Source organism: Apus apus, chromosome 10 (assembly GCF_020740795.1).
Source record: "Apus apus isolate bApuApu2 chromosome 10, bApuApu2.pri.cur, whole genome shotgun sequence".
Lineage (NCBI taxonomy): Eukaryota > Metazoa > Chordata > Aves > Apodiformes > Apodidae > Apus > Apus apus.
This window is the reverse complement of record NC_067291.1, coordinates 18,738,242-18,765,148: the sequence shown is the minus strand read 5'-3', so window position 1 is coordinate 18,765,148 and position 26,907 is coordinate 18,738,242. Positions and strand designations below refer to the sequence as shown.

The 26,907-nt window shown below is 42.5% G+C and overlaps 2 protein-coding genes across 3 annotated transcripts; both read right to left on the bottom strand.

The window, feature by feature from the left end:
• Positions 1 to 35: 35 nt before the first annotated feature.
• On the bottom strand, positions 36 to 4,512 carry PDCD7 (programmed cell death 7). Its single transcript, XM_051628360.1, has 5 exons — positions 3,784 to 4,512; positions 2,651 to 2,789; positions 2,060 to 2,296; positions 1,362 to 1,449; positions 36 to 972 (listed from the first exon to the last, which is right to left on the bottom strand). The coding sequence occupies exons 1-5, from the start codon at positions 4,495 to 4,497 to the stop codon at positions 855 to 857; spliced, it is 1,296 nt and encodes a 431-aa protein (XP_051484320.1). The 5' UTR covers positions 4,498 to 4,512; the 3' UTR covers positions 36 to 854.
• Positions 4,513 to 4,713: 201 nt separating this feature from the next.
• CLPX (caseinolytic mitochondrial matrix peptidase chaperone subunit X) lies at positions 4,714 to 26,405 on the bottom strand. 2 transcript variants are annotated; one of them, XM_051628230.1, is made up of 14 exons: positions 26,259 to 26,405; positions 22,313 to 22,473; positions 21,025 to 21,142; positions 15,903 to 16,057; positions 14,567 to 14,726; positions 13,408 to 13,449; positions 12,080 to 12,256; positions 11,061 to 11,225; positions 10,656 to 10,744; positions 9,944 to 10,108; positions 8,698 to 8,997; positions 8,094 to 8,186; positions 7,742 to 7,848; positions 4,714 to 6,619 (listed from the first exon to the last, which is right to left on the bottom strand). In XM_051628230.1, the coding sequence occupies exons 1-14, from the start codon at positions 26,326 to 26,328 to the stop codon at positions 6,529 to 6,531; spliced, it is 1,893 nt and encodes a 630-aa protein (XP_051484190.1). In that variant the 5' UTR covers positions 26,329 to 26,405; the 3' UTR covers positions 4,714 to 6,528. The 2 variants fall into 2 exon arrangements, with proteins under 2 accessions (XP_051484190.1, XP_051484191.1); XM_051628231.1 differs by lacking the exon at positions 13,408 to 13,449.
• Positions 26,406 to 26,907: the final 502 nt, after the last annotated feature.

Genomic DNA, 26,907 nt, shown 5'->3' with positions numbered 1-26,907 from the left:
CTTGAAGTTAAAAACACTTCAAACAAAAAAATAAATAAATCCATTTTCCTCTATTTATTCTGTAACAAAAAACAACTTACAAAACAGAGCTGTGCTTTTTCATCAAGTACTATATATATGATCTGTCCCTGTACAAAAATAGCTATATAGGCAAAAACAAATCACAGTCAGTTAGATGTCAGATTTGTTTTTTTTTCCAGCAGGCTTATTCATCAAATCTCAATATATTCACACAGCTGTCTGACTTATTTCACCACAACTGGGATTTTTTTCCATGTTTTGGTACCAGTATTAGTCCACAGAAGTAAAATGTCAGCAGCTGCTTTAATCCAGCTTGAAAAGCCCCATTTTGTTTGTACTTCAGAATATGTTTAAACTTGTAATAGGTTTGTTTCTACACACTAAAATACAGGAACTATTTTGACAGGGATGCTTCACATGCTTCATTTAAGAAGAAAAACACGTCTACTAATGATCTCCCTTTTTTTAAACTTCTTTCTTTCTGGACATTTCAACATCTGGATTTAGGCTTTGAAAGATAAAAGCCACTTAAGAACAGGATGTTAATACTGGCACGAATACCCTCGTCAGCAATGCTGCTTTATTAAGACAGATTTGTTAACAGAACTTTGCAGTGGGACTGTAATTCCATACCATGAGAGGCTTGGCAGCTCTGGGCTTGCTCAGATATTTTCCCCCAGAGTTGGATGGCAAAAACATTTCTTGCACTTTCCTTCAAGACATTCCAGTACCTGGCTACTGAAACAGAGGATGACTTCCTTGTCAGATCCTCTCATATTTACATGTTACTATAAAGAAACATTCCTCTAATGTTAAAAAAGTTTATTACTAAATTATCTGACAGCTGTAGCCCAAGTGTCATTTGTGGGGAGACTCGGAAGAACCCATCCTGGAGGGATGCAGCTTCCTTCAGGGTGGTCAGCTGGCACCAAGAACTGATCCCATTCGTGCCTTTAACAGAGAGAGCATTGTTTGAGAGGAGAGTTGGAATTCATTTGGTAATCAGATTTATTAGACACCCACTAAGGTATTTTTCCACACTGATCAACACATAAACCACTATAAGTTGTATTCTGAAGCTTGTTTTTCAAAACACAAACGTGAAAACTCTATGTACTGTTCTATTAAATGGGATGGTTATGCATGGAAGTGCCCTCAGCCTCACACAGCCACCTCTTGGGTACAACTCTATCAAGCAAGAAGCTTAATCCTTGGCTGAAAAGAAACAGGACAACTTGTGGCATAAACATATTCGGAAGTTAAGGAACCAAAAGACATCACAATTTTACAACAACAAGCAATACCTGTCATCTTTAATAATAAAATACTTTGTTTTTTACCTGATCTGGATTAGAGCTGCTACAGAATGCTCAGCTTGCAAGTAATACTCTCTGAAGGGCTGCAGGAGGTGGGCTAGAGGAAATTCATCTGTCAAAACACAAACATAGGAATCATTCCATAAACTGGAAAGACCTTTGATTCTAAAATGTCTTAGAAGCCCCAAATTTGCAAATTCATTTGCTGCTCCTGAGATCTTGAGATCACCCGAGATCACTTCCCTATGGAACATATTAAGGACTCTACATGTTTTGCACGTCTCCTCATCCTTACCAGAGCTGTCAGAGGCCAGACAAGACTGGCAAAACTTTTCCTGCCTCCATCCTCTGAACACAGGGAACATAAGGACACTGAATCTTCAGATTACCAGAATCTCACTCAACAAATCACCAGACTAACGCACCTGTTGGGTGCTGGAAATCTTCAGTCTATTCAGTTTACTCTCACTTCAGCTTCACCTACCTCTTCTTGCAAAACATCATTGGCTTCAGACACACTGTGCTCTATGGTGAAGAGCTGAACAGTTCTTAGATCACATGTTAACAGCACACTACAGTCATCCCACCTTTTCCTCAGAGTGTAAATTACCCCAGTGGATGATTTCTTTCTCAATTATTCCTGTGCCTGCGTTTGAAAACAAGTATCTGAGATGGGGGTGTGGTGTGAAAACATTCTGTCAAGAATGGCCTGCAGAACTTACCTGGATTCCCAAAAAGCTTGGAATCAATTTCGAGTTTCTGCTGTAGTAGTCTTTCCCTTTCCTTCCTCTGTTTCTTTTCCACTTCTCTCTTCCTTTCTTCCTCCTGTTCTCCCTCCAACATAACCCTTAGTGCTCTCTCCTCAGCTTCATACAGCTCTGTGCGATTTTTGAGCAACGTTTTGAGACTCTCCACCTGACTTTCAAATGCTTCGTCTGCTGAGGGGGGTGGACAAAGACCTAAACAGAAAGAGAATTAATTTTGAATTTTGAATTTGCATTCAATTAATTTTATATTTTTCTGCTCTCAGGTCTGTTATCAAACTGGAGCTGGCAAGATCTCAGAACATGAACCTAACCCTGCTAACAACTATCTTACTAGAAAAATTCTTCTGTCAAGAAAGAGCCTGGAAACTCAGGAACCACAACCACTGCATTCAGCATTTTATAGTTACTCCTGCATAACAACATCACTAAAATCACTAATAAAGAAACAGGTTTTTCCAGGCTGCACCCTGCTAGCAGCACAGGGCACACGCATCTAGTTCCTGTGTGCACAATTAGAAGAAGTTTGGGAAAAATTTCTTCACAAACCTTTCCTGGCAGCAGCCTCTTTTCTCAGTGCCCGAAGCTTTTCTAACGCGCGCAGAACGTCCACCATCCTCTTGGTGTCTGCTTGTTTCTTCCTTACTTCAGACAAAACACTGTCTGCAGCAGCCTTAAGTTCTCGTTCCTAGGAAACCAAGGGGAAAAAAAAGAAAAACCAGACAGGATGTGTGAAATTTCCCACGTAGACAAGAATGAAACGGTACTTTCAAGAGAAGTGAAGCACTAAAGAACAGAGCAAGTTCCTTAGCACATCCTTAGCAAGCAAGTCAACCATCCAACCTTGCCTTTTATAAAAAAAAAGCTAAGATGCAACAGACTTCAGGGAATTAAAAAGAAGGCTGAGAAACTCGTAAGTTTCGGCCAAATAGCTACTGAATTCATAAAAGCTGATAAACTTTAACCACAGAATGTTAAGAAAAACATGACCAGTAAGCATTAATAATCCTGATTCTATAGCTCAGGAGTTCCAAGACCATGAACACACCAGTCTGCACAGAGAACCTAGCCCAACAGCTGCCCTGTGCCACCCCAGCACCTGAAGGAAGGAAGCTATCTGGAAGAGAGCCAACACAAGCCTGATCTGGGGTGGTTTGTGGGTTTGGGTTTGTTGTTTTGTTTTTTTTTTGCTTTGAATCTTTTTGACTTCCTGGTGAGACCAAAAAGCTTACAAAGAGCAGCTGCAAAAGGATGCAGCCTGCAGGCAAAGGTTACAGCTACTGAAAGAGCACTGACCACAGCTGTGAGCAGCAAGGGGCAGGCAGGCAGCTTAGGAGCAGAAAGGAAGGCCTCCACACACAACTAAGTGTTCAGAAACCACTTAAACCTCGACTATCAAGGCCTAGGAAGTGAGTGTGGCAAATCTGAGATGCCCACCAAGGCTTTTAAGGAGGATGTGGGCCATGGAGAGAGGGTGTCTTCCTGTGAGTGGAACCCCCGCAGCACCCAGGTGGCAGCTACTGAACCGAGGGGCCAAAAGCCTGTGCCAGGCAGGCACAGCCCGCTCTGAGCCCGTTACCGACAGGTCTCCCCCAGCTCAGCGCCTGGCAGGGACGTGCAGGAGGCCCCGGGAGGCCACTCTGCAGCCGGGCCAGGCAAGACCGCTTCGCTCGGGGCCGTACCCGGTTCTTCTCCTCCACCTCCTGGATGCACTTGGCCCGCCACTGGTCGATCTTGGCCTCCCGCTCGGCGGCCCGCGCCGCCTCCTCCTCTTTGGCCGCCTTTGCCTCTTGCTTCCTCCGCTGCAGGCGCAGCCTCCTCTTCCTCGCCCTCTCGGCCTTCCTCCGCAGCGCTTCCCGGTAGCCGGGCTCCCTCAGGGGCCGCACGACCTCCTGCAGCTCCCGCCGCACCGCCTCCGCCTCCGCCCGCGCCCGGGCCCAGCCCGCCTCGTCCCCCTCGGCCTCCCGCTGCCTCAGGGCGCGGCAGAGCGCGGCCAGCCGGGCCACCCGCCCCAGCGCCCGCACCGACAGCTCCCGGGCGCTGCTGGGGCTGGCGGCGGCGGGGGGCGGCGGCGGCGGGGCGGCCCGGTGCCGGGCAAGGAACTGCGACAGCCACAGCTCATCCTGCTGCCGCTGCGCCGCCGCCGCCTCCTCCTCGGGCGGAGGCCGCGGCGGGAACGGCGGAGCCGCCGGGAAGTAGGAGCCGCCGCCCGGCGGGAAGCGCGGCCCGGGGTCCCCCTCCGGCCCGGCCGGCGGCAGCGGCGGCAGGAGGAAAGGCGGGGGCGCCGCCGCCAGCCCCAAGGGCCCTGCGCGGGGCGGGAAGGGCCCGGCGGGCGGCGGGAAGGGCCGGAACGGCGGCGGCGGGAAGCGGCCGGGGAAGGGCGGCGGCTGCGCCATCTTGGCGCTGCCTCAGCGCCCCCTGCCGCCCGCGCCCCAGCGCCCCCTGGCGGCGGGGAGGACCGGCCGCGCCCCAGCGCCCCCTGGCGGCGGGGAGGAGCTCCCCCCAGCTCCGCCCCCCCCCCCCCCAGCCCCGCCCCCTCTTCTTGCTCAGAAAGCTCCAAACACCCATAAAATGCAGCGCCCGGGATGACAGCAGGGATGACAACGCGCTGCTGCTTGGATATTTCGCTTTGTTTTATTCAAACGCCGCAGGTGAAGTACAAACTGTAGTTACACAGCATTTTGTTTCCTTAAAAACAGTTCTCGGTTACAGAATTCCAAACAACTTTCAAAACTAAGTTGTTGAACAGTTTGGCCTAAAATACGGGGTTTGTTGGTTTTTGTGGGTTGGTTGTTTGTTTTTTTTTTTCAATCCGTTTAAAAAAGGATTAAAGGAATTAAAAGCTGTTACTTTGGGTTTTTTTTCACTCTACAAAAAGGAAAGTGAGGATGCAGTTACACGTAGTTCACCCCAGGTTCCCAATCTGAGGAGACTGAGCTTCTCTTGGAAATACCCTCAATTCTGAAAGCAGTTTTTCCCCCAAACTATTAGTGGGTCATTTCATGTGGAAAAAAAACCCTGAATTCCTACGGGAATAGGGCTACAGCTGCAGGTCACATCACTGCTAGGAAAGCACAAGAATTCCATGAAACGTACGTGACAAAAGTTAACAATCAAAATAGGGGCAACACATCTACAGTCTCCTGCCTGTCCTAAAACAGCCACTGGTCTGGAAAGAATGAGGAAAGTTTTATTTAAATATAGTTAAAATTTCAGAAAAAGGTGAACATGAAATTTAAGTCCGTGTATCACTAAAGGACAAAACAAAGTTGTAAGCAACACTTTTAATTCCTGAAACAAATCAAAGACATACAGGTCCTTTAGTGTTTTTCACATAGACTTTCCTAAAGGATTGAATTAAGTTTGGTGTAGAACAGAAGAGGGAGGATTGCTTTGCAGTGAGACTAAGAAAATCAACAACAAAACCACAAGATGCAATACTAGCACTTGAGCATATAACTTAAAAAGCACTGTGTCATGTGAACAATCACTACTGATTACATCAAAAATATTATACATTTACTTCTTTCATCTCTTAACATTATTAAGATAGGCTGGGCAAATACCTGGCACCAAAAAATTGATGCATGATAGTTCCAATACGTTAAACAAAATGTACTATATTAGAACATTAATATTTAAAAATTTATGTTGACTTTTTGTCCCAATTCAGATGGCTTATCACTTTCCCAGAAATCCTGTTTAACTTTCTGGAAAAATGAGCAAATTGCTGACTTCCCCTTCTATTGCAGTATTTAAGGTGACTGAAACCGACTCCCAAAGAGGAGGTGAAGGAAAGGGTATTATTATCTGATATTGCATTCAAACGACTGTAACAAACTAGTGTCACATTTTAGCAAAATCTCCCAGCAGTGTCACCGAGTGCGTCCCATTTTTCCCGAAATCCTGTTGCAAGGACTTCCCTTCCTCCCCTTCCCCAAAATGTAACAATCACTCCAGCACCCACCGAGTTTCAAACACCAGCAGAAATCTAACACTGACCTGAACGCAGCCCCTGTGGGTCGTATGAGGAGCTGATCCTTTACTCACCCTCCACGAACTATTAATCTTGATTTCCCATTTGTAGAGTAACATTATTGTAAAATCTAACTATGGGCAGCACCTGCATTGCTGGTTTAGCTCCTAGAAAGAGCAACCCAGGTACTGCTCTATTTGCTATACATTTTAATTGAACAAGTGTCATATACAATTCATATTTGAACATTATGCCATCCAAGTCCCCACAATGTCCATCAAATGAATCAACGGGATGTTGCAATAAAATACACAATCTGATTTAGCTAATAAAGTTCCTCATCACGTAGCCTATCCGAGATAGATCCAATGCCTTTTAAGGATCAGACTGAAGCCAGAGGCAATCGGAAAGGGAATAACCAAGTGTGCTTGGGCGACCATTCTGACAGTATTTAATGGTTTGCAGCATCTGCTTGTCGAGGCCAGCCTTCCTCCTCAACTCCAGAGTCATATTCTTCTTCAGATGAATCTTTAGTGGGAGCCCTATAATTAAAACAAACTGATCAGATACTTTAGAAATGGAGAAGAATGGAGACACTTGCCGCAGCTTCTGTTAACCTGCCACCTGCAAAGTGCCCCCCGGACAAATGTTCTGACAAGCATCCACCTGCTAAAAGACCTTCTGAGAACACTGCTCTGCAGGTTCACACTGCTACCAGTTCAGCCTCATTACTGGCAATCAAAAGGCTACTGAATTCAGTTAAGTGATTTGATTTAATCAGTAAATTTAATACTTCCAGCAAACTCAAATGCTGGTGCTCTACAGAATCACTCCAAGCAACCAGCAGTGTGGGCATAATCCCTTCCCCTGCAGCCAGCCCCCCTGAGACACCTGGTGTGCTGAGCCAAGCTCCAGCACAGACACAGATGAACACAAAGCACCTACCTCAGTGGAGAAAGTCACTCACAAAAGTTGTCAGAGGTAGAAAACAAGTCAAAGTTTCTAACTCTCAACCCTGTAGTTTTACCCTGACCCATCCCCTTGCAACTCCACCCTTTGCTCACTAAGATATTTTTAATTTTTTTTCTTTCATCTAGATTTGTCCAATGCTCTCAGCATTCCTCATCATTACCATAACATCTTTACAACATTGAATTGAGTATTTTAAGAGTCCAGCAAATCAACAGATATGCCTTTTTTGGCCCTCCACTGCTGCAAGAGCAACAGAATGAAAAACTGCAGCAGCCTGGAGCTTTCTGTAAAAAAACCCAAACAACTCAGAGTGGTAGAAATTAGAAGAAAGAAGGGAAATGTTCTGTTTCAGAAACTTTAGTACAGTCACAATTACACTTCAGATTTTGACTGTTAACTTATGATGTCCATAACGTCCTTCTATTTCTACAGGCATACACACACACAAAAAGCTTAAAGTAACTTCACATATAAGTTTATTAAAAAAATTCTATTAAAAAACTAAACAATACAAACCCAAGGTCTCTAGACAGAACAGTCACTAATTCAGCTGTATACAGTGTACAGAAAACTGGATCCTTTTTAGGTTGTGTGCATGGTTTTGTGTTTCTATGTTTGTTCCTATGGCAAACATCAGAATACCTGTCTAGCTGTACTACTGGTCTGTTCTGATACTTCTGGTATGGTTTTACCTAATGTATCCTGGCTCTTTTTTGCCTTCTACAACATCTTTGTCAACTTCCACGCATACAATGTCAGAATTGGGCACTTCAAACATGGGCTCCAGCAACAGCTTTTCCTACAAGAAAACAGAGGAAAAAACATGACTGTATGCCCTCTGCTCCAGAACAATATGGTTAACAAGCAGGTTTTCAGAGCTAGAGGGTTCTCTTGGAAGAGATCTGAATCTCCACAGTTTTAGAAAGACTTCCGGTGTCCATATAAGACCAGAATTGAGATTCTGACTGAAAACTCTTACAATTAAGTCCACATAGATGAGCATAGGTAGCTTAATGTACGCAGCATGAGACTTGATTTACTCACCATTATAGACCGAAGACCTCTTGCACCAGTTTTTCTGTCCAAGGCCAGTCTGGCTATAGCTTTCAATGCATCTTCAGTTACATTTAATTCACACTACACAGACAAAAATGGTAAGTTTAGTTAATTATTTCATTTACCTCTCAACAGGGTGTTGAGTGCGACAGCACAAGCCTTACCAAAAATAACAAACCTGTGATTTACCTGTCACAGACCAGAAGATTTAACATTTCAGCTACATATAGAAAGCTTCAGCTACACTTTTTTTTACTAATGTTATCAGTATTGACTATGTCCCTTTATCTACAACTACTCAAGTACCTCTACAGGACATGAAGGGGCTCTTGATGCCTATTAGACCAGGTCACGGATGTTCATTTGAATGTTAACATGAAGAGAAGCTCAATTAGTTCCAGATTACTTGCCCCACAAGGACAATTATCCAATCTAAACCAGTCAGGTTTTCACAAATTAGCTGATTGGTTTTTTCCAGAGTGGGGAAGTGCACACGTGGAGGGAAGAAGTTATTTCAATTTATATTTTAGATAGCTGTAACACTGTTGTTATAAACAAGAATACTGAGGAGCCATCAAATGAAAACTCAGACCTTATCCATGCTGAACAGTGCCTGGTATTGAGGGACCACAGCATTTCGTGGCTCTGTAAGAATCCGTACGAGGGTTTTCTCATCTAGGCTGTGCAGAGGAACCACCACAGGCAAACGTCCCACAAACTCAGGGATCATGCCAAACTCAATCAGATCCCTGGCTTCCACGTGGCGCAGCAAACGATCCTTTTCTTCAATGTCTTCATGAGGATCTGACTCTCCACTTATATTTGCAAGATCAGCTGCTGCTGCAGCCCTTCTGCCTTTCCCCATGTTAGCTGGTGTCCCAAAGCCTAGATACTGCAAAACAAACGTGTTGTGCTTACAGAACTAGAACAGTTTTCTTATCTAACTAAATCACGTTTCATATGCTTAAAAAAAAAATCTGGACTATGTCATGAAGTATTAATTCAACCTCAAGAAATTACTTCTAGTAAAAATACACACATTGCACAAAATCAATTTCTTGTAACATTTAATTCCCTCAGTAAGGTATCAACACATTTGACTGAGTAAAAATAAGTTCTTCTTAAAATAAAAAAGGTTTGTAATGTGTCCTGATAAGTTTACAATTACCAGTGACACTAAATAGGGCTCTGTGGCAGTGAAGCAAACTCATGCAAAAATGCCTACAGGAAAAGCCACATGAATCGGCATCAAAAGAGACTTGGATTTCTGTCAGAAACAAGGTGCACGTTTTGTTAGAAAGATGCAGCCAGCAGAACTCTGTTCTCTGACATTAATACACAAAATAGTGAACTGCATGACTAGATACTTGAAGGTGCTAGAGACCTTTTAGCATCATTTTCTCAAACTATTTGAGAATTAACAGTAGAAAAAGGCTTTTCTCAGCTTCATACTTGGTTCACTGAAAGAAACCCTGCTTCACAGAATCTGTTTTCAAGAAATACAGGACATGACAACAATGTAAAACAATGTCCACTTGGTAGCATGCCCCCTAGCAACAGCTTTCAACCTTCCCCTCCCTATTTTTTTCCTATTTCCACATGCTAAAAATGACTCTGTGGAAGCAGAGACCATTGCAAGCTACTTAAATCCTACTAACAATAGGCTTGTTCTCTGCTACCTTGTCTAGGCTTGACCTCAGGTTCCCAGATAACAGATGGAAAACCAGGGCTCTACAAACATAGTCTGTTTACAAATATAGCAAGAGCTTTAGGAGTCAGGACTGTGAACAGTAATTAAATGGTAATTTTTCAGTTCAAATACAGTCTGATGTACTCACTTTTTCATTTTTCCTCCTGCTGATAATTCTGTCAAGACCATTAAAAGCACCAGAAGCTACAAAAAGGATGTTGGTTGTGTCAACCTGCACCGTTTCTCCACGTAGTTTACGAGAATTCTTTTCTGGAACATTTACTATTGTGCCTTCTAGTAATTTTAACAAGCCCTAAGGAAGAAAGAAGAAATAAGTAACATAAAACTGCACAGTGTAGCATCATAAAGGAAGGCACACCATACTGTGCTTACTTTCACAGATGTATGTGTATTTTTTTAACCCCTTATGCCTTTATAGTGTCTAAAGAAACCAGTTTCCCACACGAGACAAGCAATTGCATTCCAGGATAGTCAAAAATCTTCCTTTAATGTGACTTCCATGCATGTTCTGAGCTGCACTTGGGAATTAGTTGCTTTAAGAGGTTTGTCAAAATGGAAAATGTTCTCTCTTCTTGCCCACATTATGCAACTTGCTATCTGAACGCTGCAAAGACACTTTTCAATTCAAACGTATCAAGCAGTCAAGTTGCTTTTAAGATATTTTCTTAATGAAGAAAGTAAAGAGGAAAGATAAGGATTTCAAAGGTTAATAATTAGGGAACTGAAGAACTGTGACTCTGCCCACTCCTGTGCTATTTGACACATGATAGGATGACATGTAGACTTGAGGAGCTGTTGGCTTAGCAAGCAAAATAAACCCCCTCCACTGAAATACCTACTTGTTGAACCCCTTCTCCTCCAACGTCCCGTAACTGGTGAATACCAGGAACGCTGCCAATCTTATCTACTTCATCCAGAAAAACAATTCCTGCAGTTACAGAAAACAGATTTAAGGAAGACTCCACTTTTTAAGAGAAGCAAGAACTTACACACAGGGAAGAACATAATTTAAGATAGCAGCAGCCTGTTCTAATTCCACATTATAGATTGCAAAAGTGTACTAATAGAATATAAGCAAAACTATGGACAAGAGCAATAACTACAGGGTAGGTTTAGAGCTCCCTTATTTCTGAGTTAAAGTGTTAAAATTTAGGTACATACAACAGGAATGTCTCAAAGTTTAGAGCACTTAGGCAAGATTAACACAGCCTTTGAATGTACTTCAGGGAAGTTCAGAAGTTCACCTTGCTGAGCTTTTTCCACGTTGTAGTTGGCATCTTGCAGGAGTTTTGCAATGACAGATTCAATGTCTTCACCAACATAGCCAGCCTGAGTCAAGGTGGTGCAATCACAGATAGCAAAAGGTACATCTAGGCATTTAGCTAGAGTCTGAGCCAGCAAGGTTTTACCTGACAAAACAAGAAACTCTGTAACTTTCATACATTTCTTCAGAGCACACAAACCCAAATATTTACCATAAGACCATCATTACAGTCATTAGACATTTTGAACGGTGCCAGCATGTTCATACGTTCATGTAAGAATGTTTTCCAGGGAAGTCAGTTTTCATTAGCAGTATTTTTCACACTGGCAAGCTGTATTTCAGAATTGAACTAACAGTACACATTTGAGGGAGCTTGAAATCACAAATAAAATGTCACACGATATAAAAACCAAAACCTTGTACTTGCACAGATTAAAGATTAAATAAAACTGCAGTCCTTTGCAGACACTCAGGGTGCAGTGCAAAGTCCACTTCCTCCTGCTTTGAAGTTGGGGAGAAACAAAATTAAAATCTTATATAGTGAATGTTCCCCCAAATAGTCTGCAAAATGCTTATAATTCCAGAACAAACATTCCCACTTTTTATGAACATACAAATATAATTTATTTTAACCCCCTGTGCAACTGATCAGTCCCAGAGGTGAAACAACACTAACTACTTGCCATTTAAAGCACAGAATTTTAAAATGCATTTTATTTCAGCCTAGTGAAAGCTGCATCTTTTTAATAAATATAGGCATTAAAAAATGAAAAAAACCAACCACCAAAACCAAACAAACCACCTGACCAGACCTCCTTCCTTTCCAAGACCATTTAGTTCAGCTTGTTACCATGACATGAAAGCACAACAATCCCAGTTTGGAAATCACAATTTAGCTTTTTATACACCAAACTGGAATAATCACAAAAGAGGAAAATCACTCATTAACAACCAATTCTAAGAACACACTGACACCTATCAAAACATGCAGTTTAATACCTGATCCAGTTGGTCCAAGCAGCAAAATATTACTTTTTTCAAGTTTTATGTCATCATTGGGTGAATCTAGAACTTCTCCTCCCCGTTTTTCCTGAGGTATCTGCTGGTTCATTTGTTGCTGCATCGATGCTCCCAAAGCATTTCCATGTGGACTGATTCCAGCAATCTGCAGCAGTTCTGAAGAGCACAGGAACAGTAGAGTGTTTGAGCACTGACAAGGTCTGATTACCTTAAATACACAATAAACCCTTCATTCTTTTGTTTTGTTCTGCAAACTTAGAATTCTATCTGTACAGAAGTGGACAGACAGGACTGCAGCAGAAATGTGGCACAGTTATTACAAAATCAGGAGTTCCAATCCTATTTTTGCACAATCACATATTTGCATATATGAAAAGAATTTCCTAGTCATACAGGGGATTATCTAAAAATATTCCTCTACATTAAAAACAAAGAGAAATTTTCCATCCTTACAAATTGACTCATTTTAACTGTAGTTTTTTACTTTTAACACAGGAGACAAATGCAAACTGGTGCTCCCTATGATGAAAAAGTACAAGGCCTGATATTCTGTAACAATTACAAAAGCAATGCACAGGTCTACTCTCAAGACTTAGAAACTTGCCTTAGATCAGTTGTTACAGGTTTTGCCTCTACACGTGGACACAGAGATTGAGTTGGATTTTCTTTTTTCAGAGCACTAGGGTTTCAGTTGGTTTGCAGGACAGAATATTGAAGATTTAAAAAAAAACTAGTTTGAAGAGGTATAACTGGGATTATAAATTGATCTACACTAGACTAAGGAATCTAATAATAAACTCAATAACCACTGAGAGTTCTGGTGAACTGAAAACATACATCATTGCCCTCACTCAGATTAAGAAGAAAAAAAGAGGCTTTCTGAGGTTCAAGGTGATGTTGCCTTTTAAGAGTACAAACACCCTACAGAAAAGAGTAGCCTAACTTCCCTTAGTATCCACCTCCCATCATATCTTGTGTGGCATTTTTAATATAATCAGACCTCACCTCTAAATTAAAAATAAATTTCAACTTCCACTTGTTCTACTGAGGACAACTCTAAGCACAGAGGATTACTTAACCAGCTTTGTAAAAGGTATCTAACCTTTTCTTGCTTTCCACCTAGAACTAGATAAAGAGTCAGATCCTGGTCACCTCTGTTGAAAATACTCAGTGCCATCAATTTAATTTAAGAAAAGTAAACAGGATTTTAGCCAGCATTTCCAAGCAGCCCTCACTAAAGGCTATTCTGCATTAACATCCAAAGAGTAGCTATTACAGAGGAGGACATGAGGAGAGAGTTCACTTACTTGTAAATCTGTACTCATCCTCCCGTCTTCTGATTTCTAATTCTAAGAGAGAGGATGAAAACAGTAATAAAAAATAAGTTTATAAAAGCTTAGAAATTCTCCACCTCTTGCCCTCTTCTGAATACAACTCATCACACTGTGTGGGAATGTATTTCTAACAAGAAATCTCCCAAAACCCAACTTGCACACTTAAAAAATGACAGCAAGCTTTCAGCTACTTACAGTGTTAACAGTTTATTACCACTTACAGAAGGGGGAAAAATGCCATCATATAACTTTGTTTTGAAAAGCCTTCCTTAAACTCTTGCATTTGTATTTGAGTGTCATCATGTAAGATTTCACATATCCCAAAGTACTGTTATAAACGTTCACTGCCTTCCCTCTGGGTACACACCAATCTATCTTCCTGTGCAAGATACACAACTGCTCTCCTACCATTACCAGAAAAGTGTTACTAATATTTCTCCCTCAGTTAAAATACTTCTTTATGGAAATTTAAAAAAACCACAAAGATTCTGTTTGCTTAGCACAGTATTGATTGCAAGACAGAACAAAACACCTTAAGAAAATCAAGGTACACATTGAATCAGAGAGAGTAATTTAATCCTATTTCTAAAAATAAATTAGATCAACATAGCTACACACTTACTCAGTAGGAAAAGTACTGCCAAGAGTAACTCCATCTACACCTGCTAGATATACAACAATACTGTGGTGACCAAGAGATGCTGCCAACAGCAGCAAGCCAGGCCAGAAAGCTCATTACACATCAAATTCATTATGCAAAATATTGTCTTTATGATCTGCATTGTTGCTTGCAGATTAAGCAGCAGATTTACTGTTAAGCAGTAAATGAGGTTAGCAAGACAAGTTTAGGAGGCTCACTTCATAAAGCTAAAGGAAAATACCTGCCAACACGTGTCAGTAAAGACACTTACCACATAACATGGTAGAGGCAACACCCATGGCATCTGAAACCTCCTGGATTACTTTTAAATAAATCACAAAAGTTTACATACACTGAAAACTAAATAGAATAGAAATTATTTTTGATAATTTTCAATACAGAACCTCAAGGTAAAAAAAAAACCCTCTTTCAGGTTTCTTAAGTTAGAGCCCTGTGTTATTTGACTGGAGAAATCCCAAGTATCATACATACCTCTGGGTGTTAAAGAAGTCTGCTTCTCAACTTCTGCTTGCTGTCTCAGGTTGGCTGGGATATTATTGTAGATTCTCTTGTAATGATTGTACACAGCAACTGAGAGCACCTTCTTGGCAAAACACTGACCAACAACGTATTTGTCGAGGTAGTTATAAATCTGAAAAATAACTCAGTTTTAGTAACACTTCTAAGCCACCTTGCAGCAAAAAAGAAAAAACAGTATGTTGTGCCAAAGATTTGGTGTACTTTGTACATTGGTGGAAACCTGCCATCACAGAACTGAGAAATGGAAACCAAACCTCTAAAATACAAAAATATATTCCTGTTGGTAAGTTTACTTAAAAACGTGGCACTTAACACAATCATATTTTGTCTGCCAGTTCTCTCCTACTAATATTTAAACCTATTGTCATTGTCACTGAAATTTGTAAGAGGAACAAAAATTTCAAGAATACTTCATTTCTTGAGAGAGGCCTATTCAGAAGACACCTGCAGCTTCAGGAACTATCACAGTCCACTAGGAACTGAGAAACACAATAAACTCCCTCACTATTCAGGAGAGGGAAACCAAATTACTTGAGAGGGATCACAGCCACAAGCTGATCAGCTACAGCTCTTGGCCAGTGCCAGAGACAGGCCAAATAAAAGGTTCTGCAGCTACAGAAGGAAGCTGCTAACTTAAGGACATAGAATATAAGGCCACAGAGGGAAGTAAAAGATGCTCCAGTTGGTGAGGGCTGAGGTTAGCCTCAGGGTCATGTGGAGAAAATGACGGTACTGGTCTTCAGTCACAAGACAATGGCAGAGGAAAACTAGCCCAGTTACTTTTATTTGATCTATTTATTCCCTTTATCAGTGCTCTACTGGGGCACATAGCTCTCAAAGGTTTAATCTTGAGCTAATAATCTTTATTGTTAGTTGCTCTGTCACAGCAGACCCTTCCACACCTGACACAGATTGAGAACTGAAGCACTGTCTACAGGAAAGCTGGGGAGGGGCTTTTCACCAGAGGGCAGTGATAGGACAAGGGGTAATGGTTTTAAACTGAAGAAGGGTTGACTTAGGTTAGACATCAGGAAGGAATTCTTCACCATGAGGGTAGCAAAGCACTGGAACAGGTTGCCCAGGGAGGTTGTTGATGCCACTTCCCTGGAAGAGGCTGGATGAGGCTTGTACAGCCTGGTCTGGTGGGAGGTGTCCCCGCTCACAGCAGGGAGGTTGGAACCTGATGATCTTTAATGTTCCTTCCAACCTTCACCATTCCATGACTCTATGACTCTTTTCACCAGGTTGTAGCACAAGGAAAACACTGGGGTGCAATGAAGAACCACACCTTTTTCGGTGGAGGTGGTGGCTTCTGCTGGAATGCCAATTTCACAGCTTCTGCTGCTGACTCGGGCTCTTTAATGATGCTCTTTTTTGTGTCTGCCTCTGACAGCACAACAAAGAAATGGTGACACTTTTCACACTTCACAAAACGGGTGGAAGCTGCAGAGAAAGTAAAACAAAACAGTAAGAAGAACTGATTGGACAGCGTTCATTCAGCTGCCCGAGTTTGTCATACACAGGACACCTGTGGGACACACTGACCCTTCAATCACCTTAGAAGCTTTAAAGGCAATTACTGGACTATAAAACTTGACACAGAGGGAATACAGTTTGCCTGAAAAGTCAGAACTCACAGCAGCAAGAACACAAGGGATTAAAAAGCAAACATCTATTTGGTACTTATTTAGTAGCCCTACACTTGGAAGTAGAACTTTTGCAGATCTGAAAGATGCAAAATTAATGAGGGCTTCCAACTATGCCAGAATTGTTCCTAACTCTCAAAGTAGCAGGCAAAAAAGCACTGTGGTTAGGGACAGACTGCTCTTAAGTACAGGGAAGTAATCTACTGTCTCCAAGAGAGCATGGAGCAGGTTTGGGAAGGACAGCTGTGGCAGCTCCTGGTCACTGTGTCCCACTGGCTGGGGAACACTATGAAGCACAGTCCAGTCACCTAAGCCCAGGACATGGAGCCCAGAAGAGTCACACAAAGGGCTCATCCCACCAGGCGGCAGCTGTGCTGGGCAACAGATGAGCAGGGCTTTGATGTTTTGCAAGATCTGTTGCTTATTTATTTTTACTGTCAAGAGCAGAACACATTTCTTTCACATTCCAAGAGTCAAACCCTTCTACTGCTGACTTTGTGAGCTGTGCCTCAAGAAATCATGTTATCCTCAGACTGGTTTCAAAAGCCCAAAAACTAGAACTTGAGCTATTTATTTTTTTCCCTTAGAAAAACAAAGTTGAAAAAATAAAAAACAGTGGAGAATAATAATTTTGTAATTAAAAAGAGATACTTTCTGACCATAAATCTATTAAACACAAATCACGTGCAATAGGACTGATTTAAAGTAAATATATTAGTAAATGTATTAAATGAAAGGCAAAGTGAATGTAGCAAAACCCCCACATGAAAAACTTCAATGTCAGAACTTCTGAAATGGCTCCAACACTGTAGTATCAGCTGATTTTAACAACAGCCTCTAGCAATAAACAAGCTGCTTATTTATAACTTGTTGTTGCCTTCCACAGAGCTGGCATCAGTCACAGAGGAGTGGGGTGGTTCTTTCTTTTTGTAATATTAAACACTCCTTATGAGTAGGTAAGTAAGACCAGCAGATTATTTTAAGAATGAAGCACATAATGCTGTGTCCATCGCAGCTTAATTAACTCTACTCCGAAGAAAATTTGTGTAAAAGCTGGAAAGGTCTCCTGGCAGCCTTCCAAATGACAGTTATCTGCCTGATGGGAATGCAATGGAGAACCACTTGTATGCACCCACCCCCCTTACAGAACTGCTATTTAGCAACAACATTGTAGGGAAAAAAGCCCAAACTTTCTCCCAATGCTCATTCAAGACACTTCTGATATTCTTAATGACCACAGTGCCATGAAGATGTTGTCCTTCCTTATGCAGTGCTAATAGTCAGCTTTATCAGGATGGAACAGCCACAAGAATATTTGTCCCCTTTTTAGATCCACAGGAGTGGTTAAAAAATACAAATTAAAGAGCATGCTATAAAAATACTATTACGCATCTTTAAAACATCATTGACTGAAAAGAATTATTGCACAGAGTATGCTTTTAAAGAGCTACTCCGAGCAACACAGAGGAATGCTAGTAGAGATCTTCCAGATTCCAAAGTAGAGATCTTTCAAATTTTCAAGACCAATAAGGGGGTTACAGGGAAACCCTCTCCTTGGGGAGGAAACTCAGTTATCCAAACAGGGCTATGCAACTAGCCAGGTTCTATCACTTACACAGCAATCTGGGGGGAAAAAAGTATCAACAGGAGTTTTAACAGAACAAAACAAAATTGAGAAGTTTGCTCTGAAGTGCAAGGAAACCAAGTTTAAGTACTGCTCTCTCCCTAAAACTGAGCATCCAAAACTGCAAGCAACTTTGTTGTTCTTAAATACTGGCATGTTTTTCTGTGTTCTTTTAGCAAATACATAAAAGCACAGCAGAGAGATTGCATTTCATACTACCTCCCTGACATTAAGATGTCTGCAGATATTTAAAGTGTGGTAAAATGCAAGTCAAGTGTTGTTTTTGGTTCAGGCAACATTACCACAGAGGCTGCACTTGCAGAGAGGTCTACAGTCTGTAGGAGCTGGCCTTGCCAAAGAGAAAGGCTGGGTTTTTACAGTACATACAGGAAACCAAAACAATTAGAGGATTGATCTTAAAAACACTTGTAGGGTTGAGATAATGAGCTCCTATTAAACCTCTACAGGGTAAAAAGACACTTGGAAAAAGAGAGCAGGGAAGCTTCTTGCCTATTAAGCTTGTACAGTAGCATGAAGAGGGAGGCTGGGAGTGAACCTGATGGCATCAGGTGGAGACCATAAAAGCAGTTCCTGGATAAGGCTTCTTATGCCAATCAGCTTTATAGCTATTGGATTTCAGTCTGAATCTGAGGCTCACATCTTATTCCAGTGATCACAAATGCACAGAGCCTCATCAGCCAAAACAGTACAGGAACTGCTGAGAAAGTGTGTCAAAACAAAATTCCTTTGGGTTTGCATCATGTTATTCCTTAATTAATTACTGGAAACCCATTGCCAAACAGATCCATGTGCAAGATTTGCAGATACAAAGTGAAGCCTCGTTAAACACAAACTCCACTGGACAACCAGCCTGTCAACTGCCACTCAATGACAATTAATTTACTAGTAAATGTGGCTTTTATTCAGCATTTTGTGTCCCTCCTTGTCTTAAAAATGACTGAAAAGCCTAACATTTAATCTGAAACAAATGCTAATTGTATATTTTCCTTCCACTTTAGGTATTTACTTAAGGCTCTGCAGTTTGCTATTTCAGAATTCAGTGAATGCAGAATTTTTCCTGACAAAGTAACACTAAAGGCTTCTCTGAAAAATCAAGTTACAGGATGTTTAATTCAACCTGCAACCTAAGCATTTTGGGCAGAACTGGATAGACTGATTTTTTTTCTTATTAGTTTTTGTTTTCTTTTGTAAGATTGTTTTTAAGTTAATCAGAACTTAGCTCATCTGTTTTCCATACACTCTGTATTCTACAGTTTGGCTGGGAAGCAGTGTGCCCAAATTAACAGACCTAACCAGAAAGACACAGGCCCACAGAAAACTTGTCCATGACTGACAGGAATTTCTGAGAAATCAGAGCAATTACAATCTTTGGTTTAATTTTAAGTTACCAATTAACAGAAAATTGACACCTGCTGTTCTCAAGAGGAACAAAAAGTCTGCTCTACTCTTTTATCTGGTGTTGCTATGCTTAGCTTGAACGAGTAACACACTTAAAGACTGTAAAATCCTAAAGCCTCAGAGCAGAACGTGCAAGATTTCCTCCTATTTTGACTTGCAAGCTTCTGACAAATGTGACCAGCTGCAAAACTGTTTTTAAAAGTACTGGGTTTCCAGTCCCAAGCTCCCTATGGTACCTCTGTCACTCCGATGCCCCAATTCAAGTGCAGAATCACTACTTTGGAAGTTGAAACACACCAGATATTTTCTCTTATAATGTTAGAATGAATCAATCCTCTTCCTAAGAAAGTTTTCAAATGCACTTAAAAGTTTCCTAGTGATACTGACAATATACTAGACCACATTTCTGCTTTCCAGGGACACACAGCAACAGCTCCACTCTGGGGCAATGCTTGAATGGTGTATTTCCAGACCAAAGCACAAACTCCAACAACAAGGGCAGCAAACACACCAGTGAAGCGAGTTTCAAAACATTTCTGTCTACTCATGAATCATTTGATAAGAAAGTAAACAAGGTTAAAAATCCTTCCACTGTTTTCAACCACACCTAGTCCAGAGAGAGGCCAACATATTGAACCCCACTGAATGGGACTGTATTTCTAGTTCCATCAACTAGGGCCAGGTTTTTCAGAAAACACTTTCAAACAAACAAACAAAAAAAAGAGCTTATTATTTCTGGGGAAAGAAATAACAGCCAAGGACTGCTCCTTTTATCTAACATACATAAATATACTGTTATTATAGAATTGCATTGTGATTCATGATGTCTGATCATGTTTATGAGTAGCAGCAAATGAGCCCATCCACTCATTATTTTCCCCAACTGTGATATTAACAACCACTGAACAAGTTTCTGCTGACCTTGTCTTAAGCTTCTTATTGCACAAGCCTGATAATGACTTGATGCTTCCTCCTCCAGCCTCACCAACTGACAATGGGCATTTGCTTTCTGACAACTATTTTCTAGACTGGTCTCATGAGCACTGCAGTAAGGAGAAATGTCTTCAAGTCTGACAGAATCTATGCATAACTGGCATTAATTTGGACTGTACTTCAAAAAAAGCAGCTACTGCTGCTGGACACCAGGCATTTGACCCATTCTGGATTTTCGATCTGGACTTTTCAGTCTCCTGTTTGGAATGGATTTTGATCTGACTTTGCCACGGAAGACCATTCTAGCAAGCCTTCTTTCATGTACTAATTCCTCTGCTGGATAAAACTCTTTGGTTATAGCACATGCAGGATTAAAGTTCTATTATTTAGCAACAAAGGACAAAACATTACAAATGTAAATATATTTAAGTGTATATCTATGGGACAGAAAGAAATAGCAGTAGGTAAAAGCGGCATTATTGATTTGAACATCATTTTCACTGCATAAAATGTAACAAACTATTTTAAAACTGCACATCCACAGATGAAGACCAAATTCTACTACCATATTCTGCTTCACCACCCATCACAGGAAATCACACCAACATACCCAGAGACAACACACGCCTACGCCAACATGGCCAAACTGAGCCTAACAAGATTTTTTACACTGGATAATTACTCCAAGTTCTAGGCAGACTAAAATCTGCCTCTCAGGACTACATTAGTTCACAAATACAATCACATCTGTGGCTACATATGAAAGAAAGTTTTAATTACTAACTTACACACAAAGGTCTCCACGTGTGTGCACAAGTCACCGCACTTCGGGCAGCGCAGCTGGTTCCCTCCTTTCCCAGAGCTTCCAGAGCTTGACTTTTTACCAACCCCCTCACCGACAGACTTCTAAAAAAGATTGCCACACAATTAGCCCCAAACAACAGAGAAAATAATTTCATTATTGCAACTGTGTTGATTCTAAGGGTTTCTGAAGCCACAGCTCTCTTCAGGTCCTTAACAGATGCAGCAATGTTGGCAGATGCTGTAGGGTAGATAGGGCCTATAAAACAAGCATCTCAGAGAACTGCTTGGAAATACTTTGGTTTTTACTTCTAAGGCAGAGTTCCCTGACTGAGCCCTACTTGTCTTTCTCTGTGTTATCCTGCTTAGTGTGGTTAAGGCTAACATTTGTTAAATCTCTACCTGTTCTATGCCTTCACACTTTGGTTAATAGTCAAAGTTACTACATTTTAGGTAACAGCAAAGATCCCTTTCCATTTCTTAGGCAATTCCCCATTTTTTTAACCTTGCTCACCTACTTATTTCTCCTGACAACACTTCTCAAGAAAGAGAGACTACCAAAAATTTTTTCTCTTCCATCTTTATTTTTTAAAAAAAGCTTAATCTGAGCCTTCAGAACATACCTGTGTCATGTGGAGAGTCCCTCAGATGTCACAACATGCTACATTAAGGCAAAGGTATTACCTGTGAACTCTCAAAATCTTATTTGCTGAGTAAAGAGCAGTTTTATTCTCAGGTAATCATTTATCTGAAGAAGCTGTTTATTAACTATAATTATAGAGAAAGACTAGGATGAAAACAGATTACAATTTACTAACAAGAATAAAACTAGTCTCCTCACAAACTTCTCTTGCTTAATACAACTACCAAACCAGTGCTGAAAACAAAAACATTTTAAATTGCACTTACTTTAAAAAACCTACTTTGGAGTAGCAGGCTTTTGAAGGAGAATCATTCCTATTCATACTCATCCCTGAAATCCTGAAACCTGTTGTGGATTTATAACATTCTACAAAGTTTTCAAGTGTCCCTTTCCACTAGGCAAAAAGATTTAGAAAACTGGGAAGAGCAACATGGCATGTTTGTAAGGTTTGTCTGCTAACAAATTCAAAGTACTATTGATTTTTTATTCACTGTCAGTTGAGCAGTTTAAAGGATCAGAAACGTTATGTGTTAGCAAAAATTTCAAGAAGATTCTAATAATTTCAAGGAAAAACATCTACTAAAAACATTTAAGAAACACTTCATATAATTGAGAAAATGCATGGAGATTACCTTGCTTCCCTCTCCAGAACCATCCTTGCTTGCACCATCCTTTGAAGCAAAATAAGCTGGTGTTTCTGAGAAGTTTCTAAGAGGAATTCGTTTGAGAGAACAAGTTTCAAAAGTCCCAAGTTTTCCTAAAACAGGGATGCGTGTACGACCACAAGTGATACCTAAAAAGAAAAAAAAATAGTTAAAATCAAACACTAAAGATACTGTTCTAACCCAAATGCCACCAAACCCCAGAATTTATTGACATTAAATTAAGCTCAAAGGTTTCAGCAACAGAACTCAGCTCCCAACATCCAAATTAGCCAAAATAAATTATCTTCACCACCTCAGTGATCTTCTCTTTAAAAGCTGTCTGGATTGTCCAAAAATGCCCCTAAAGTAATTCCATGTTTTCTAACATCAGACAATTGAGAGTCTCATTGTCATGAAACAGGGAACATCCCAGTTATGAAACATGTTCTCAGAACAATAAATAAAACCAACATCCAGCACGTACTGCAAAATAATTCAACCTCTGAAGTAAGAGAGAGACCTTTGAAGCATCTCCTCATTATGCAGAAATCACCAAGGAATTGTCTCAGACCGCAAATCTGGACTTGGCTTTCACTTGTGAACTCTACTCAACACCAGTTTCCAGGAATTACAGGTACTACTTGACAAAAAAGAACCATTCTGAGAGGCAGTGTGGGATTTGGCACGTGCTGGTGCTCAACAAAGGCACAAGTCAACTGGATGCAACCTTAACTTTGTTGAAACCTGCAGGTTACTGCCAACATGAAAAATACCACATTGAGAAACTAAACAGCCTTTTCCTCCTCTTGCAACAGCAGAAGGATTACATTTCATGACTGGGTATGATGTGAATCAACGTGTCATGTTTGTGATTGCAACATCTCCCAACACAGACCAGAACCTCAAATCCCGTTCCTTGTATCTCTCTCTCTCTCATTTGAAGTGGCAAATCTCTGTCTTGGATCTAAAAAAATATGTGACTTACTCACTAAAGAGCTAAACAGCAACAACAACGATTCAAAACTTGCTGATAATACATGGTTTTACTGTTAAGTAGGATGAGAGTATGCTACAGAAAACTCCAAACTCTTCTAAACAAAGAATAAAAGCATGAAGAATGGCAAGAGGAGTAGAGTTAATTTGCTCTAAAAGAGCTAATACAACTAAGAGCTGGAATATTAGTTAAAAGAGGACATTTAAGAAAATTAACCTTGATACTGTAACAGGAAAAGGGAAAAATACAGAAAACCATTATGGATGAGCCTGGATTTAACCAGGAAAACCCTTACAGAGTTCTGCAAAGTCACAACCAAGAAGCATCAATGAGATTTCAAGTTGTTTTGTTAACTTATATCCTGCTTAAGATTCCTGAAGATGATTTGCAGTTATTTTTAACACGACTGAAAATGCAGTATTTAAAATATCTGTAATGGCATCACTTCTGCCTGTAAACGTGAGGGAGGAATAATGACCAATGTGCTTTCCAGTTTTAAATTCCCCTGCTGAACACCACTGCAACACAGCAAGACACTTCAGATTACAGAGGATAAACTATACAAATACCACAGTAAACTTCAAAATCCTGGCTCACTTTCCCAAGCAGTTGTGTTCTTTCCCCTGAATCTGCAGGGAACGCCAAGTACACTTGTCAGAAGAGAACAAGCTGTGGTGAGAGTTAACAATGCAAGAGCTGTTCTGTGCTAATTGTGCTAATTGAGAGCTCGCTGATTGTTCCTTGACTGAGATTTGTTTTACCACTTCTAAAGGGAACTGAGAAAAGACCGGTGCACAAGATAAAAAGCTCAAACCACCTCACCTCCCCTGACCAAAACCTAAAGTCATACAACTCCCCTGTAACACAGGAGACTTGGCCTGCAGAGAAAGGATGAAGCACTAATACAGAAACTCAAATATTTTCCCACCAAGCCCTACAAGTGGACTGAAGATCAGAAATTTTAATTCAGAGCACCCTGGTGACACAGAAAGTAGCATCACACTCCTGCTGTAAGGCTTTTGCTGCTGTTAAATTCACTCTCACGTAAGTCTTTGCTGCCCAGCCTTTTGAGAACCTTAAATTCAGCCTGCCACACCTGCTGAACCTAGAGGGTGTAGACAGGCTAAACCAGAAATAAATCATATTACTGCTACATCAGGTTGTGGCTTAACACGAAACTCCTTCTACCGGTGCTTACCATGAGGTCTGAGTGATGTTATTGACAAAACATCATTGTACAATTAAAAAATGAAGCAGTCAGAAAGTTACTGTAATGATTCTCTTGCAAAAACGAGCCCAGAGGCAGATTGTTGGGAGAAATCCACCATTCCAGGGCAATGCCTGGCAGCTGCCACTGAGTGATGCAGGCCCTGAGAGGTGTTCAAACAAACAGCTGGGAAGAGCAGATATCTACTCTCACACACCTGGCAGGTGGGGTCTGGGTGCTTTTTTGAGACAGTTACTTTAAAGGCATCCAGGACGTTCAGCTTTGTGCACTGAGAAAAAATAGGAGGGTCCTCTATCAACCTTAAATTGATACTTGTGGAAATAAGTTCTGGCTTTTGGGCTTCAAACATCTTGGAAGAATATATTGCCCAAGGAAGTGAGGGGGAGACTGTGACAAGTCTCCTCTCTGTCCCACACAACACTGGATCAACTACACTGATCCACACACTCTGAATACTCTCAAGCTTGTACCAACCAGCAAAACACCAAAGTACCTGGCACAAGATACAGCCTGTTACAGCAAAAACGCACCACAGTATTTTTTTTAAAAGAACTTTCATGAAAAGCTGATGCATAAATAATCTTATTGTTCCATATCTGGCTTAGTCTCATTTTTCTTTTATATATCCATTTTAAATTAAGTCTTATTTCTGACCAAATGACCCAACATATTTTTTTAAAAGTTAATTATAAAGTTAATTTGGATTGTTACTTGCTTTGAAATGTACTGCTTTGGTGGGTTTACATGGGGCCAGACAGGGTGGAGCTGGAAGTTGCAGTTTAAACCTTTCAGCACAGGTGACATCAGAGATGTAAATTAAACTGCAACTAGTTAACACACCTCTTGGAAGTAATAAACCTTCTCAGACTTGACAGGCTACTGCTCACAGACCCCCGCTGCAAATGTGGCAGCAGCAGAGATTCTCAGCAGCTTGGGCCTTGATGTAAAAGCAGCACATGGTATGTGTAGTCTCACTGCCCGCTAGACCATGATAAAAAGGACAGTAGTAAAAAAGTAACAGCCTCCCTCACCCGCTTCGAGTGCTTTGCACAGCCTCACCCACCTGCCGAGTTGGAAGTAATTACTATTTGCTAACCGAGTCCAACCTTTGTGAGAATTGTTTCAAGTTTAGGTTGTGAAAAAGGCAGGCTTTTCATCCGTCAGCTAATTAAGCTCATTTACCAACAGTGCAGGCTAAGACACACTGGACAAGCGCTGCCGAAACCCCCTCCCGTTGAAACCAACTCTGTCCTCGCCTTCCATTCCCTAAAAGACATGTCAGTGCGGGCTCATTTTCCACAACTTCGCAGCGTGCGGTGCTGCCCGTAACACGCCATCGGCCACCCCCTCGTACCGCCCCGGGTCACAGCAGCAGCAATTACTGGAAAAGAACCCCCAGAAGGCCGAGCCCTGCCGGCCCGAGCCCTTATCGCAGCGCTGCAGCCCGGGCGCCGGGCGGGCTGCGCTCCCCGCCCCGCCGAGAGGCTCGGGGGGCGGCTGCTCCCCGCGGACACGGCCCGGGCAGCCCCCCCGGCAGCCGCGGAGCGCTGACAGCCGGGCGGGGTGGGGGGGGGAGGGAACGGGGCTCCCCCTCCGGGAGGCGGAAGGGGCCGCCGCGCTTGGGCCCCGTCAGGGCCCCGGGGACGAGAGGCCCAGCCCCGCCGGGGAAGCGCGGCCGGGCCGGGCCGCGGCGAGGGGAGGAGGGCGGTTACCTCTCCGCGCGGAGGGCAGCGTGGAGCCCAGCAGGCGGGCGGCGGCGGCGCAGCCGTGGCAGGCGGACATGGTGCGGCCGCGGGCCCGGCCCGCTCCCCCCGCCGCCGACGAGGCCCTGGCCGCGCGCCCCGCCCGCGCGTCAGCGCCCCCCGCCGCCTCAGTGACGGCAGCGCGCGCCGGGCGTCACCGCGCACGGCGCCAGGACTACTGCTCCCAGCGGGCACCGCGCGGGGCGCCCGGCCCGCCGCTGGCCCGCCGCCCCGCGCTAAGCCCCATGGGAGATGTAGTCCTGGGAGGGAGAGGGGGGCCGGCCGGCCGCGCTGCATGGCGGGCCGTGTAGTCCGGGCAGCCGCGCCGCTCCCGGCCGCCTCTGCACAGGGCAAAGCGGCTGCCCCGCGTAACCGGGCTGCTAGCGGAGCCTGGAACTCAGCTGTTTCAAAATAAGCCTTGAATAGACCCAGCCGGCTAAAAGACTCAGACTTCGCGCGAAAAGAACCGCACAACGCCCGGCTGAAGGGAGCTGGGTAAAGCTTCCCGTATCAAAACCCGGCCCTGGGCTCCAGCCGGCCCCGCTGCCCTCCCCGGCGCTGTGCCCGGCGCCCCTCGGGCCTCTCACGCACCCCGCGGTTACGCTCCGGTGCCAAGGCG